At 40.7% G+C, this 17,029-nt stretch overlaps 1 protein-coding gene across 5 annotated transcripts in view; it reads right to left on the reverse strand.

Annotated features, from left to right (window-relative positions):
- The window catches only part of NT5C3A (5'-nucleotidase, cytosolic IIIA), a 158,869-nt gene that overhangs the window by 1,684 nt on the left and 140,156 nt on the right, over window positions 1–17,029 (reverse strand). For 4 of the 5 annotated variants that reach the window (XM_032234717.1, XM_032234719.1, XM_032234715.1 and 1 more), the window contains 4 exons: window positions 14,591–14,676; window positions 7,843–7,932; window positions 6,445–6,607; window positions 1,177–1,377 (listed from right to left, as the gene is read on the reverse strand). In XM_032234717.1, coding sequence (XP_032090608.1) covers window positions 1,177–1,377; window positions 6,445–6,607; window positions 7,843–7,932; window positions 14,591–14,676 — 540 coding nt within the window. Of the gene's footprint in view, window positions 1–1,176; window positions 2,434–6,444; window positions 6,608–7,842; window positions 7,933–14,590; window positions 14,677–17,029 lie in introns of those variants that run through there. The other variant, XM_032234720.1, reaches the window with a different exon arrangement.

Here is a 17,029-nt window from a genome sequence, read left to right on the forward strand (position 1 = left end):
GACCCACTGGAGGGCCATTTTCTGTCAAGCTCCTCAGAAAGAACAGCTGTCTGGAGCATTTTGTTAATGATATTCCAGAATATCAGATATTTCCAGATTCAAAGAGCCAGCCTTAGGAAGAAGGCATGACATAGCCTGCAGCTGCCTATAGGGTCAAGTTGGATGCACCTCATCAACATTGGAAGATAGTGGTCAACTGAGTATGGCAGGCTCTGTGGAGCATAGGAAGGTGGGACAACAGAGGGCTTTATCCTATGGTACTGGAATGGTTAGTGACGGTGGGGCATATCTTAACAGCAGTGATAGTGCTGTGACTAAAGTAGAGGCCTGCAGCTAGTGGCAACTGACTGAGATTGCAGAACACCCAGGCCTCTATTTCAGCCCTAGACCTGGCATTGTTGCTGAGGAGTGCTGTAATGCAGGGCAGCCAAAAGGACATAGGTAAGAGGAAGATAGAAGTATGGAACAATTAAAGTACTCCTATAGATATAAATGTGGGTGGATTTCCAAGCATTCAAATTTTGACCATGTGATTATGGGGACATTGCAACAACTAACTAGGAACCAATCATGTCCATTTTTTTTCAGCACAATTACAAGCAGTTGCTAAATGATCATATGTCGAGGATTACCTTTATTTAAAATCCAGCTAAACTGTTAAAGGCCTCCTACATAAATATTCCTGCTGCTGGCAAAATAAGTATTTGGAAGTTATCTGAATACTCTTTGAAGATGACATTATTTTAATAATTTATCTAATTTGAAAATGGACCCATCCTACTAAGCTGCAATTGGATTTAGTGTATTTTGGCTATATCTTTGTAGATATTTTTTTCACAAAACATTCATGACACTCGACATGACAACTTTTTACTTTGGTTTTATTGATATAGAACTTGGAATAGTTAACTATTTTTAAAAATGATTCTATTTTAGCAGAGAGCACATGAATAATATCCGCAAGTAACTCAACATTACCATTCTGCAATGAATTGAAACAAGCCATTGTCACATACATCTTCTATCTGCCAACTCTTAATTGCAAATGTATTGAAAAGGTTATGCTGAACTAGACTTAGAAGTAGGTAACTTTGAAAAACAATTCCTATAAATAATATACAAAACTGAGAATATGAATATTACAATAGTTTTTATGCTTATCAATCACCTACTTACTTTATCATTGAGATACCCAACCTTAAGAATATGTTCAACATTTGCCACTCCATCTGCCATTGTTAAATCTCCTTGAGAATCTCCAAGTAATATGATATTGCTGTTGTCTTTTAATTGTTTAAAGTATTCTGTATTTTTCAAGGCTCCATCATGTTTGTTGTAAACATGAATTAATTCTCCTTTAAATCCTTTCAATATGCCCTATTGAAGATGAGAGAAGTTACTCCTAAGTAACCATGCAAAGACATTAATCATATATAATTTTAGAATGCTTCCAAGACAATTTTCTCTTTCCACCAACTCTTAAACATACGTTCATTACATGCATATAATACTGAGAATAAAATATTTCTATTTAAGCCTAAATAATGGCTATTTTATTTATTTCTATTTATTTCACATGAATATAATACTGAAAAAGATTGTTGGTACTTACCTGATAAACCTCTTTAATAGGGTGAAGATAGCATCCATGTATGGGTTCACACTGTCCATTCTCTGATTAGACTGAGTCTGATTAATAATTAATTAATAACCTTTGTAACTTGCCCTGGTGAATGACTCCACCCAGCTTTCGGCGAATAAAAGACATACAGACTCAGCATGTTATCCAAGAACTCAACTTTAGTAATTAGCAACTTGAAGACGTCCACACCTATTATAATGTCAATCCAGAATATCAAATATATACCTAATGACAGGGGAACCTCCCTGCTTGGCAATGGGGACCAGTCTCTCTACAGGGTGGGGCTGGATTCTATTTCCACCCTATTAGAAGAGGTGTATTAAGTAAGTACCAGTGCCCTTTCTCAATAGAGGTGGAGATAGCATCCATGCATGGCACATACCCAAGCGTGACCATCCCATCGGGAGGGAGGAGACTGGTTCATATTACTGGATTTCTGGAATTCCGATGTCCTGTGAATATAGATTTTAAGGGCATGCGGACATCGAGTTTATGCCACTGTTTTTCTAGCGGCCTGGCCGGGGACAGACAGAAATCTGGCAATACAACCTCTTGAGCCCAGTGGAACCACATGTAACTTTGGGCCGAAAGGAGGGATCCAACCTGAGTAACACTCTGTCCCCATGGAAGGTACCACTCTCCCCCAGGAGCACTCAAGGCCACAGACAACGAAGGGCATCTGTTTCCTCTGCACCTGCCATGTGGAACCTCGTAAGGTACCTGGGTAGTTGGGAATCGGCTGGGGAGACAAACAGGTCCATGACCAGAACCCGAAAATGGTGTGTGATCTTCTGGAAGAGAGAAGGGTGAAGTTTCTATTCTGCCTGGTCAAGTGTGGACCGACTGAGCCAATGTGACACCCCTGTATGCCATGCGCCCCTGTCCATGCGACCCCCTGCACCCCAAGGCTTTAGGGAGGCCTAGCAGACCTCCCTAAAGCCTTGTAGGACCAAAAACAGGCCACAGTGGGCACCGCCCCCCCGCACCCTCTTTTGGGCCTAGCAGACCTTCCTGAAGCCTCCTTGGACCAAAAACAGGCTGCGAGGGCCCCCCTCCGTGCTCCCCCTGTGAATGAGCATGCACCCTCTTTGCATGCGACCCCTCCTGTTCATGCACCCCCTGCATGTGCAGCAAAGACTCAAAAATCAGTTGGCTGGCTAGAGGTTCACGCGCGAACACAATGGAACTGAGTTGGACGATGGCTTGTGTGCCCTCAGAGGGCACTTCGCATGCCACATTCGCATGTCATAGGTTCACCATCACGGGCATATTGTGACTATGAACAACCAAATAATGAAGCACTATGTCTAAATATAAGCTTGTGTATTAACACTAGATTAGTAATGGTGACTTGATTAGAAGTTAAAATAGAGGTAGAAATTAGAAATAGGGGGAATATTAGCAGATATAATGTTTACATAATAGAATATAAGTAATAATTAAATGAAAAGATTAAAGGTTGAAAGATGGTATTACTATGTACGCTCAATAATATCATTGGCATTAAAATGGAACATTGAAAAACTGAATAACTAAAACAAACATGTATATCAATACTAGGATTATATAAGTTTGATTAATGTAATTATTATTATTCGCAACAACAGAATTGTATCACAGCGGCCAGTTGTTTCACCAGATTTGGCATTGATTACTAGTCGGGCCCCACCCACGGGCCTAGGACGTCGTAACGTATTTTCGTAATATGTGTGCAGATCCAAGCAGTGCGGCTTTTTGCATTTGACTGATGGTGATTTTGTCAATTTTTAACTGTTTTAAATGTAATTCCAATGCTTTTGGAATAGCACCCACTGGAATTACCACTGCTGGTTTGTGCCATAATCGTTGAATTTCGATTTTTAAGTCCTGGTATTTCGTGATTTTTTCATATTCCTTCTCATCGACCCTGCTATCACCTGGTATTGCAATGTCTATGATTGTAACCTTATTTTTCTCAACCAGTGTGATGTCTGGAGTATTATGTGCCAGTATTTTGTCCGTTTGTATGCGAAAATCCCATAAGATCTTGACCATCTGATTTTCTCGCTTGATATTAACCATTCCGTAGTTCTCATTCCCTACTGCCAACTCAGTTCTCCATTGTTTCATCACCTTTATAATAAAGGCTGTAATATTTTTGCTAATGCCAGTTTTTTCTAAGCATTTTATGATCCAACTATGTGGCAATGAGTCGAATGCCTTTTTGTAATCAATCCAGACCATATTCAAGTTCGCTTTTCTGTTCTTACAATTTTCTAATATCATTTTATCAATTAGGAGCTGATCTTTTGTGCCCCTACTCCTCCTTTTGTTGCCTTTTTGCTCTACTGGCAAGATGTTGTTTGTTTCCAAATAATCCATCATGTTATCTGCAATAATGCCTGTGAGTAATTTGAAAGTTGTTGGCAAGCATGTTATTGGTCTGCAGTTTTCAGGTGTTGTTCCTTTAGTTGCCTCTTTCTGAATCAAGTATGTTTTTCCAGTTGTCAAACATTCATCAATTTGGCCCTTTTGTAAAATTTCATTCAGTTGTTGTTGTTGTTATTATTATTATTATACAATTGTATCACAGCGGCAGTTGTTTCGCTGGATTTGGCATTGGTTACTAGTCGGGCCCCACCCAGGGGCCTAGGACGTCGTAATGTATTTTCGTAATATGCGTGCAGATCCAAGCAGTGCGGCTTTTTGCATTTGACTGATGGTGATTTTGTCAATTTTTAACTGTTTTAAATGTAATTCCAATGTTTTTGGAATAGCACCCAGTGTGCCAATTACCATTGGAATTACCACTGCTGGTTTGTGCCATAGTCGTTGAATTTCGATTTTTAAGTCCTGGTATTTTGCGATTTTTTTATGTTCTTTCTCAACTACCCTGATATCACCTGGTATTGCGATGTCCATGATCGTGACCTTATTTTTCTCAACCAGTGTGATGTCTGGTGTATTATGTGCCAGTATTTTGTCTGTTTGTATGCGAAAATCCCACAAGATCTTGACCATCTGATTTTCGGTGACTTTTTCAGGCTGATGTTCCTACCAGTTTGTTGCTGTTTTAATATTATAATTTTTGCACAAATTCCAATGGATCATTTGTGCTACTGAATTGTGCCGCAATTTATAGTCAGTCTGCGCAATTTCTTTACAGCAGCTGAGTATGTGTTCAACAGTTTCATCAGCTTCTTTGCAAAGTCTGCATTTGGCATCATCAGAGGATTTTTCGATTTTGGCCTTAATGGGATTTGTGTGGATAGCTTGTTCTTGCACAGCCAGGATTAGTGACTCTGTTTCTTTCTTTAATGTACCTGTTGTTAACCATAACCAAATTTGTTCACTGTCCACTTTATCTTTGATTTTTTTCCAGAAATTGGCCATGCAGTGCTTTGTTCTGCCAACTCTCCATTCTTGATTTTATCACATCTTTTCTGTATTCTTGTTTCGTCTGTTGGGCCTTCAGTAGATTTTTGTTCTTTACTTCGATTAATAGATGTTCTTGACTTTCTTTTAAATAATCAGCCAGTGCATGTTTTTCTTCTTCAACTGTTTGCTTCACTTGTAATAATCCTCTGCCACCTGATTTTCGGGGCAGGTATAATCGATCAGTATCACCACGTGGATGTAAACTCTAGTGCATTGTCATTAGTTTCCTGGTTTTTTGGTCCAAAATGTCCAAATCAGCTTGTGTCCAGTTAACTATACCAGCTGTGTATCTTATAACTGGTATTGCCCAGGTATTTATGGCCTTGATTGTATTTCCACCATTCAATTTAGATTTCAAAATTTTCCTAACAATAATTTTTACTTCTCCATGTTATCCAACTGCAGAATGCCTAAGTATTTGTAGGCTTCATTTCCGTTGCATTTAATTAGTTGGCCATTGGGCATTTCAATTCCCTCACATGCAGTGATTTTGCCCCTTTTTATGGATACAGTGGCGCATTTTTCCATGCCAAACTGCATTGAAATATTGGTGCTGAATACTCGGACTGTGTTTCTTAATGATTGGATTTCTGTTTCTGACTTTCCATAGAGTTTCAAATCATCCATATATAGTAAATGCGAAATTATTATTATTATTATTGTATCACAGCGGCCAGTTGTTTCGCCGGATTTGGCATTGGTTAATAGTCGGGCCCCACCCAGGGGCCTAGGACGTCGTAAAGTATTTTCGTAATATGCGTGCAGATCCAAGCAGTGTGGCTTTTTGCATTTGACTGATGGTGATTTTGTCAATTTTTAACTGTTTCAAATGTAATTCCAGTGCTTTTGGAATAGCACCCAGTATGCCAATTACCACTGGAATTACCACTGCTGGTTTGTGCCATAGTTGTTGAATTTCGATTTTTAAGTCCTGGTATTTTGCGATTTTTTCATGTTCCTTCTCGGCGACCCTGCTATCACCTGGTATTGCGATGTCTATGATTGTGACCTTATTTTTCTCAACCAGTGTTGTTGTTGTTGTTGTTGTTGTTATGCTATTTGTATCAAGATAAATTATACCCAGAGGCCACACTGTTTATATATTGATATTGATGTATATTTAAAACTAAAAATTCAATAAAATGTAAAAAAAAAAGAGTTTCTGAGAGATTAAATAGAAATAAGAGAGTTTCCATTACCCTCATCCTGATTTGCAAACTAATTAATATATTCTAAGAATATTGGCCCTATCAAGTGAAACATATAATTATAACTCTAAATCAGAAATATGTATGTAACATTTTCACATGGATTGATTCTTATATACCTTAGTAAATGATAATGTAATTATAATTGCACTTTATATTTGACATTTTTATACTCACGTTATCATCAAACTCCATAAAATTGGAAACTACTTTGATATTGGAATGGTAAACACCTGCTTGATGAATAATCTGTTCCAGGATGTCTCCAATCCCAGCAGAAAATATAAATACTGGAATATTGTGTTCTTGAAGTTTGTCAAAAAAAAATTCATACCCCTCTCTGTAAAACAGAATAATTATTTATAAAAACTTGAATTAAAATCTGACAGTATTTCTTTTAGCTGAAATAATAATTGAATAACTCCTATTCTCAGTTTCAGATTAAACAAGATTGTAGTAACTGACTTATTATTTATGAAGCCAAGACTTCAATATTTTATGAATATTTTATTTTTAAAATAAATGTTTTATGGATTATTCTGGAAATTAGTTGAAAAACTTTGGTTTGTACACATACTCATATTTATTTCGATATATATGTGATTCCAGGAAAAATAAATCACTGCCTTTGAAAAGGGTGAAACAGAAATCCCAGAAATCCAGAATGGATCTTCTGTACCTTGCTTATAGAGATAAGGCAGAACAGAAAAAAAAAACCTTTCTTATGCAATATCTGCTTTCCTTTTTCTTGGGTCTGAGTACATGCAATAATAGTGCAGCACCTAGAAAGAACATGGCTACAGCCTTGGGGTTTTTTTTTTGTTTTTTGTTTTTTCCCCAGTCTTGTTGAAGTAGGCTAAAAAGCAGATAATCAAATTCTTATATATCCCAATGAAGGAAAAAGAAATATTTTAAAGACTTTTGTAAGATGCAGTACTACTATTAGATCAGTAATGATTAGACTTTCAGATCATGACTGCCATATAAGCTAAAAGAAGAAATAGAATCTTCTATATTACATTACTATAAAAAGTGAATAGCAAGCAGAAAGTGATTGACTCTTATATATACAAAATGATTCTCATATATACAAATACATATTTTCAAATATAGCCAAATCTTCATTTATCGTAACAACATAACGTAACAATGCAACCACTGTGATATGAAACATTTTTAGTGTTCTGATATAGTAAGAAGCTCAATATGTACTATACAAGAGTTACAACAGGAGAGGCAGAGGTGGTATTCTGCCGTTTCTGACCGGTTTGCTTGAACCAGTAGTGGAAATCACGGTCAACCCATTTGTCCTGGTTCTATGCGGTTCCATTTAGGCATGTTTTCAAGCCAAAGTGCATGCATGGAAGGCTGAGCCATGCACACGCTCACATTTGCGAACCAGTAGGGAACCAGTAAGTGAATACCACCTCTGGAAAGAGGCAATCAAATTGAAGCACTTTTCTCATCACCACTAAGTGCAAAAGCAAGTCCACAATGGAGCATAAATAAATATATAACATTTCACACAATTTTTGATTTCTGATGTGTTTTATGATTACAGAAATAGATGCTTACTTCAGCATAACATCAGACTCTCTCACAATTTCAGCAAGTTTGTTCTTCTGTAATCCTTGTTCAATAAGCAAAGCATGGGATTTGTTGTACCTACAGATAAAAATAAAATATTAAAAAGTTTCTTTTCTTATAGGCATAATATTTCTCTTTCTGTGGGTACGTGCATGTGCACCTATGAATCAGTCTTGACTCCTGGTGACCATTTGGGTTAGTCCCTATCATTTTCAGAAGCAGCTTGCCATTGTTGTCAGATCCTTCTTCATTCAAAAATCAGGAAAGAAAACCACAGGACTCCATTGGTAGAGATCAAGTGTACTTTTACTAATTATAAATGATTAGAAGCGAAGCTAAGCGAAGTCTGGTTATTTAGGCGCGAAAGCAAATAATATATTGTATATATCATTCCCCTCCCCTTGGCATCCTGTACACAGTCCAATCATAAAACTCCCAAATATCAGGTGTGATAACTTCGAAAGGCATCACCAGGATGGAATGCTGATCCATTGGCCTTGGCGGGAAACCTCCTCCTCCACATGCGCAGTAAGGTGGACAGTTCAAAATCCAGAATCTTCCTCCAGCACAACAATGAATCCCCTCCCAAATACCATGCCCCCCTCCCCGTTTCAATGGCAGCTGAAGCAGCAGCAAAACAGAGACTGACATTTGGCCCTCCTCCAGAAAAAGGCGGTCAGACCTGCAAAACGACAAAGCACAAACAAACAGACGAACCACAAGAAACGTAAAGGGGAAAAGGGGAGAGGGAGAGAGAAAAACGTCAGGGAATCGGCCAAACTAGGGCTTGTCAGGATAATCAGAATAGAATTGGCGGAGCAACTTAGGGGCCTGGACATGGGACTTGTCCACCCACTCTGCATGAGAAGGGGGAAAATGCTTCCAAGCCACCAGGTACTGAATACGATTCCGTCATCTACGGGAGTCCAAAATTTCACGAACCTCGAAATGTTGTTCACCGTCAATCAATAGTGGGGCGGGTGGTGGTGGAATAGGCAGACGCAAAGACGCAAAGTGAACAGGCTTTATGAGGTTAACATGAAAAACAGGGTAGACCTGGTTGAGGTGCTTAGGCAGCTGCAGCTGAACAGAAACAGGATTGATGACCTTGACAATAGGAAACGGGCCAACATACTTAGGCTCCAACTTCTTTGATTTTTGGGGAGTTTGAAGAAACATGGTGGACAGATAAACTTGATCACCCACCTTGTAATCAGCCGGTTTATACCGTTTCTTATCCGCCTGTTTCTTATGTGCGTGATGCGCAGCGTCCAAAGTTTGGAGTGCTAAAGGCCAAACGTGCTGAAGGCGATCACTCCATTCAGCCAGAGACGAGACCTGTGGCTGCTCAGGAGGAACCTCTGGGATAGGTACAGAATCCTGACCAGACACCACCCAGAAAGGGGTGAAGCCAGTGTTGCTATGCACAGAATTATTATAAGCCACCTCCGCGTGCGGCAACAAGTCCACCCAATCATCTTGCTGGTAGTTGATGAAACAACGTAAATACTGCTCCAGAACAGAATTAGTCCTCTCACAAGCCCCATTAGTCTGAGGGTGGTTGGTTGGAGCTTAGGCCCTGGGTGGAGCCAACCCGCTTAAGAAACTCCTTCCAGAACATGGAGGTGAACTGCACACCCCTATCCGAAACGATGCGGTCAGGCACCCCATGCAAGTGGTAAACGTGGGAGATGAACATCTTAGCGAGAGTCTTAGCAGATGGAATCTTGGAACAAGGGATGAAGTGGACCTGTTTTGAGAACAAGTTGGTAACCACCCAGATAACAGTGTGCCCCTGGCTCTCAGGGAGCTCGACAATGAAGTCCATAGAGATCTCCTTCCACGGGGCGACAGGGCGAGTTACAGTCTGGAGTAAGCCCTGAGGTTTCCCCGGTGGCCGTTTAGCAGTAGCACAAATGGGACAACTGGCCACATAAAGTTCAATGTCCTTTTTCAAAGAAGGCCACCAAAACTGCCTTTTCACGAGATGCAGCATCTTCACGAAGCCAAAATGCCCTGCCATCAGGGAATCATGAGCCCGTTGAAGAACCACTAGACGAAGAGATGCAGGAACGTAAAGTTTTGCCCCAATCCAGGGCAAGTTGTCCCTCATGGTACATTCATTCACATGCTGCTGGAACCATTCATCATGAGCGAGGGCGTTCTTGAGATTGGAAAGAAAATCCTGGGACATCTCCAACTTAGAACCTGCCTGATGTCTAATAACAACTGGAGCAGCGAGGCTCAACGTGGGAATGACCGGCTGGACCACGCTGAGCTTAGAACAGTTGTACTGAGGAAGCCTGGATAAAGCATCAGCCATGAAATTCTTCCCCCACCGGAATGTATTTCAGGGTGAAATTAAAACAATTGAAATGTTGAGCCCAGCGCATTTGCTTAGGAGAAAGTTTCCTAGGAGTTCTCAAGGCTTCCAAATTTTTATGGTCAGTCCACACCTCGAATGGGTGCTTAGCACCTTCCAGAAAATGGCGCCATGTGGCTAAAGCCCAACGAACAGCAAATGCATCTTTCTCCCAAATAGCCCAACGTCTCTCTGTGTCAGTCAGTTTGCGAGAGGTGTATGCGCAGGGCTGCAAGTTACCTTGATTATTGGCTTGAAGTAACATGCCCCCCACCGCCACGTCGCTGGCATCAGCCTGAACCACAAATGGCATGTCCATGTCCGGGTGCTTGAGGACTGGTTCCTCGGTAAAAAGCCGTTTTAACTTCTCAAAGGCAGCTTGACATTCCATGGTCCAATCCAACGGCTTGCTAGATTTGGGTTTCGGCCCGCCTTTGTACTTTAACAGGTTAGTTATGGTAAGAGCAATTTTAGCAAAAGAAGGGATGAACTGGCGATAGAAATTGGCAAATCCCAAAAATTTCTGCAACTGCCTGCGTGTACGAGGGGCCTCCCACTCAGTGACCGCTTTGACCTTAGTGAGATCCATCTCTATACCTGTGTGGGAGATACGATAGCCCAGGTAGTCAACTTTCTCTTGATGGAATTCACACTTGGACAACTTGGCGTAAAGCTCCGCGGCTCGAAGTTTCTTCAGCACAGCTTTACGTGTTCCTCATGTGTTTGCGTGTAAATAAGGATATCATCTAAATATACGATAACGCCTTTGTAAAGATGGTCATGCAACACCTCATTAATTAATTGCATGAAAACCACAGGCGCCCCCTGCAGGCCAAAAGACATCACACGAAACTGGAAACAGCCAAGGGGACAGTTAAAAGCCGTCTTCCACTCGTCTCCCTCTTTAATACGGACTCTATAGTATGCCTCCTGCAAATCCAGTTTAGTGAAAATGCGGCCCTTCCCCAATTGGGCCAGCATGTCCTTCATTTAGGGGTAGCGGATAGAGGTTCTGGGCCGAGATTCCGTTAAGGTTCTTAAAATTAACACAAAGACGAAGAGAGCCATCCTTCTTCTTCCTGAACAGTACAGGGGCCGCCACCTTGGGTCTAGCGGGTTCAATAAAACCCCTCTCCAAATTTTTATCAATGAATCTTCTCATTTCCTCCATCTCCCTAGGGGACGTTGAATATATTTGGGGCTTGGGAAGCTTCACTCCAGGTAAAATATCAATGGTGCAATCAGTGGGCTTGTGCGGGGGGAGTTTATCAGAAGATTTTTCACTAAATACTCCTCTTAGATCCCAATATTCTTTCAGAATTTTTTCCTCCCCTTCGATCCTCTCCTGCCCCCTGGCTGCCAAAGTGGGGTTAGAATCAGCAGGGTCTGGGGTCTCAACCTCCCTTTCAGGGGGCTCGCCAGTGCGGATGCATAACCACCCCTTCCTCCAGTTAATGTGAGGGTTCCATTTACAAAGCCAGGGGAGCCCTAAGATAAGGGGCCGGTCCATTCCAGGTGCTACAATAAAAGTGATCAATTCCTGATGGGTCCCCATCTTCATCTCTAAGGGCTCAGAAGAAAAATGAGCAGGGCCCCCTCCCGCAATAGAACCATCAATTTGGCAAAAAACAATAGGGGTTTTTAAAGTCCTCAATTTCAATCCCAGTTTTTCTACCATTGCTGGACTTATCATACAGCGAGAGCAGCCTGAATCCAGCAGAGCTAAAAGCTTTTCAGTCTCGCCAGCAGGTGGCACCCTTAGTTCAATAGGGATAAGCATGGGGGCTTTGTTTGAACTCACCCATCGGTACGAGCGATCGTCATCTGATTCATCAGACGAGCTGGAGCTAACGTCTTCCTCCTCCTCTGGCTGGAAATGCTGGGGGACATTTTCAGCGGCGCACGCAGCCTCTCTCTTCTTGCTCAGAGGCTTACTTGCTTTCCCCTCTCTTCTGGGAGGGGGTGGAGCGGTCTGAGCCATTTTAACGCGGCAATTCACTGCGCGATGGCCTTCCTTTCTGCAGCGGAAGCACGTGAAAGGCTTGGCCTTGCCGGCGAAGCTTCCCTTCCCTTCCCCTCTGGCGCGGAGGGGGGCTTTTTGGGCCGATGGGGGGGGGGGACTTCTCCGCTTCTTCCTCTTTCATGCATTGAAGCCTGGCCAAATCTAACTCAACATCTGCTGCGTGTTCAAACCAAGCAGTCACTCGGCGGGGAAGGTGTCTGTTAACGCACTGTTGGTAATTTTTTTCCTTCAATCCCCCAGCGAACTGATCCAACAGAGTGTCTTCTGACCATCCCCTCATATAGGCTGACAACTGTTGAAACTCCTGAATATAATCAGCCACCAATCTATTTCCCTGCTTCAGGGCCATAAATTTCACCCTCCTGCGTTTCTCAAACAGTGGGTCATCAAACCTCCTCTTCATTGCCGCCATAAAGTCATTAAAATTCCTCAGGAGAGGGGAATTGCATTGGTGTAAGCCCACCATCCATTCAGACGCTTTTTTCTCCAATGCCAGTAAGACCATTCTCACTTTCATATCATCAGTTTCTAAATCTGGACCGTAAATCTCCATATAGTTCCAGACCTGTATGATAAACAGCCCTAAACTTTTGGGATCACTATCATATTTTACTGTTAAGGGAGGGACTTTTGCCATTCGGCATCGCCTGCCCCCCCCTACTCTTGGAGCGGCCCTAGCTGGGGGGGGGGGAGGCTGGTTCTGGGTTTTCTCGCTCCCAACACCCCTCGGCTTCTTCACCCTCCCTTAACCTGTGCATGGAGTACCTTTGCTCAAACTCTTCAGCTTGCTCCCCTTCCACCGCTCTCCCACGGCTCTTGCGTTCAGACCAAGCTTCCTTGAGGAGTCTCATAGCATGGGACATTTTGTAATCCTCTTTCCCAGCGTCACCCCATTCCGCTGGTTTTTTTTTTCTCCTTCTCGTGACTCCCACATCCAACTCCTCTGCCTCCTCTTTTAGTCCCACACCCAAAGTCCATCGGGGCCGAACAGTAGGCTCTTCCACCCTTAGACTAGCCAGCCTTTCAGTGAAAGATGGTTCCTCCGCTGCCCCCTCAGTTTCCTCTTGATCACTCACATGCAAAGACATTCTTTTTCTTCTTTTGAGGACATCCCCCTCAGTAGCTCCAGGTGGGGTGGAAGTGAGACTTCGCTTAATTGTCAGATCCTTCTTCATTTAAAAATCAGGAAAGAAAACCACAGGACTCCATTGGTAGAGATCAAGTGTACTTTTACTAATTATAAGTGATTAGAAGCGAAGCTAAGCGAAGTCTGGTTATTTAGGCGCGAAAGCAAATAATATATTATATATTTCATTCCCCTCCTCTTGGCATCCCGTACACAGTCCAATCATAAAACTCCCAAATGTCAGGTGTGAGATAACTTCGAAAGGCATCACCAGGATGGAATGCTGCTCCGTTGGCCTTGGCGGGAAACCTCCTCCTCCACATGCGCAGTAAGGTGGACAGTTCAAAATCCAGAATCTTCCTCCAGCACAACAATGAATCCCCTCCCAAATACCATGCCCCCCCTCCCCGTTTCAATGGCAGCCGAAGCAGCAGCAAAGCAGGGGCTGACAATTGTTTTCTTTCAAAGGCTCAAGAAAGTGACTGGCCGAAGGTCACTTAGTTGGTTGTGCCTTAAAATGAAGCTATAACTCATGGTCTTCCAATTTCTAATCTAGTTCCTTAACTACTGTATCAAATTGGGTCTTCTTTAGGGCTTTCTGTCCATTAGAAAAATAATATAAATAGACTTCTGAATCAGCCAATCTTCAATATGTGTTTGACAATCTTTATATCTGGTACAACAATAACAATTTAAAATAAAGCAATCAAATGGACAATCATAAAATAGAGACAAAATGATTAGGATTAATCATTAATCCAAAAAGAAAGGACAATAAGTGAAGAAAGTCTGATCTCTAGCAGATATTCTACTATTCCTTGTTATCGGGCATTCTGTCTGGGACTGATGAAATCTAAGGTTGAAATATATGAGGGGAAATTTATTCTACCCATTACATTTGGAAGGTGATTTTACTTCTCAATAACTGTATCAAATGTATTTATTTTTCCCAAATATTGTATGTGTAAAAATTATGTTGGATGGCATTATATATTTTCAAAATTGTTACTTAAAGGATGCAAGAAAGAGCTAAGAGACAATAACTTAAAGCAATAATTTGTGAACTTGTTTTAAATGCTGGACTTAAGATAGATCATGTTTTATCACGATAAAATAGGTCATGATATTTTATCAAGACACAATAAGTGGGTGCTCTTATCAACAACTGCTTAATTATTCAGTTGTAAACTTTTAACAGTAAACAAATCACTTTTCACAAACTCACCACTCAACCATATATGGATACTTCTCTTCCACGGTAAGATTAGGATCAATTTCAATAGCATAATATATTTCTTTTAGATGGAATAACTAGAAAGAAAAACAGTTAGTTGCTATTTATTTCTGTAATATCCCATTTTTGTTCTAACTGCATAAACTAAACACAAAGAAGAGGGAGTCAAGCTCTTCTCCAAAGCACCTGAGGGCAGGACAAGAAGCAATGAATGGAAACTAATCAAAGCGAAACAACATAGAACTAAGAAGACATTTCCTGACAGTTACAACAATTACTAATCAATGGAAAAATTTGCATCTAGAAGTTGTGAATGCTGCAACATTGGAAGTTTTAAAGAAGAGATTGGACAACCATTTGTCTGAAATATTATAGGGTTTCCTACCTGAGCAAGGGGTTTGAATAGAAGACCTCCAAGGACCTTCTAATTCTGTTATTCTGTTCTGTTTTGTTGTACTCTATTCTGCTTCCTTAGTTTTGATATATCCCTAGTATCTTAAATAAGTACATTATATACAATATTAACTTAAGACATGTATAAACATACAAAGGAATATACACACAAAAATCAGCAAGTGGTCTTAATACAGAAGTATACTTAACGCAGGGAATCCTTTGCTTATAGTGGCTATTGGGATTGGAATTTCTATTATTAAGTAATGGCTACTGAAAAAGTGGACTAAATTGAGGATTTACTGTAGGGTTTTTACAGTGAATCATCTGGATGGTCCTTAGAACTGAGGTTACACGTGTAAGTACAAACTGCAGCAATCTGCAGAAAATATTTGTCTGTCAGCTATTCTTTGCTTGCAGTGTTCCCAGGCATGATCAAGGACACGGGATGATGAAACAAAGTATAACCTGCAACATTTTATTCACTTATTTGATAACACTTGATTTATTCAGTGTGTGAAAACATGCACGTTCTCACTATGATGTAAGGACTAACCAATTATTGTGCCTTGGAGACTTGTTAGCCAATAATGATATAACACGTAAAGTAGGTAGAGCTAAGAAGCTGCAAACACTATAAGAATGATGTTTCATGATTAATAATTTTGCTGTTGATTCTGCTATCTATGGAATGCTTGGTTCAATAAACTTTGGTTGGTTTAGCTATCCGTGGGTGGATTACTTTCTTTCATCTTCAGCCTCGGGACCCTAAATGCTACATTTTGGCCTCCCGAACAGGGACCCATATTTTGTCCAGGGAAGGATAGACATTGTCAGCCCAAGGGCTCTACAATCTTACTTTATAAGATTTCTGTAAATATGGGATCTTTGCTTTCTCAGGAACAAAGGAAGCATGTTAATGAGTTGGGTTATCTTCTTAAGAAGTCTGAGTTATCTATTTCACAAAAGGCTCTTTTTCGGCTGGTCCGGGAAGTTGTCCTTTCTATCCTGCAAAAGGCTCTCTGAAGTTGTCAGATTGTGAAAAGGTTGGCAGGGTTTTGCATTCTGAGCAGAGGAAAGATGTAGATATTTTACATGCTTGGCATTTGTGTCATTATGCTATAGAAATGTTTGGTCAGAAAGAGGATTCTGTTTCTTTCTTATCATTTTCCCCCTCTCAACATTCTTCTACTGTGATCTTTCCTCCAGTGTATGAACAAGAAATTTCGTCTTTTGATCTTAAGTCTAAGGCTGAAGTAACACCTTCTGCTTCTTCTGACATTGTGTTAAAGCCTCCTCCTTCCCCTCCTCCTATCTCTCCTCCTCTTTCTCTTTCTCCTTTCCCCCCTCCTTCTGCTAATATTCTCCAAAAGTCTGCTTTTCAGAAAATGGTAGAAAGTTTTAAATCGGATGTTACTATTTCTGGAGAAGAGTTAGCTGAATTGTTGTGTGTGTGTGTCCGATACAGTATCAACCAGGACCACAGCCTGGACAACAGATTGCTGAATGGGAAGGTTTGCCATTTCAGATTTTAAGGGAGTTAAAAAAGGCTATTTCTGATTATGGAATTACTGGAAATTTTACTAGAGGTCCTTTGGAAGGAATTAAGAATGGTTATTCTGTGATACCTCAAGATTGGAAGCAATTCAGAAAAGAAAAGAAAGCCTTTAGAGAATTGTTTTTAGGGAATTGTTTCAAGTGTGGAAAATCAGGTAATTTTCAGAAAGATTGTCGTTCAACGCCATCTAGTGGTGGTTGACTACCATTGTACAGAATTTCCTAAGTGCAAAAGTAACTTTTAGACTGTTCTTTCTTATTAAACAGGATGTGTTTGTTTTAATTTTCCTTTACAGTTACAGGATAAAGAAAAAAGAGGTAACATGGTTTTGCTTACTGTCTTTCTCTCTATTAAAAGGTTCCAAACATCCTGGAGATTTAGTTTCGCTTATTGTTTTGCAAAAGAAATGTCTCCAGGACATTCTAAATAAACTTAAATTGAGATATGTTGCTAGAATTGTTTCTATAGTTAAGAAACTA

The sequence above is a fragment of the Thamnophis elegans genome, chromosome Z (assembly GCF_009769535.1).
Source record: "Thamnophis elegans isolate rThaEle1 chromosome Z, rThaEle1.pri, whole genome shotgun sequence".
NCBI classification, from domain to species: domain Eukaryota; kingdom Metazoa; phylum Chordata; class Lepidosauria; order Squamata; family Colubridae; genus Thamnophis; species Thamnophis elegans.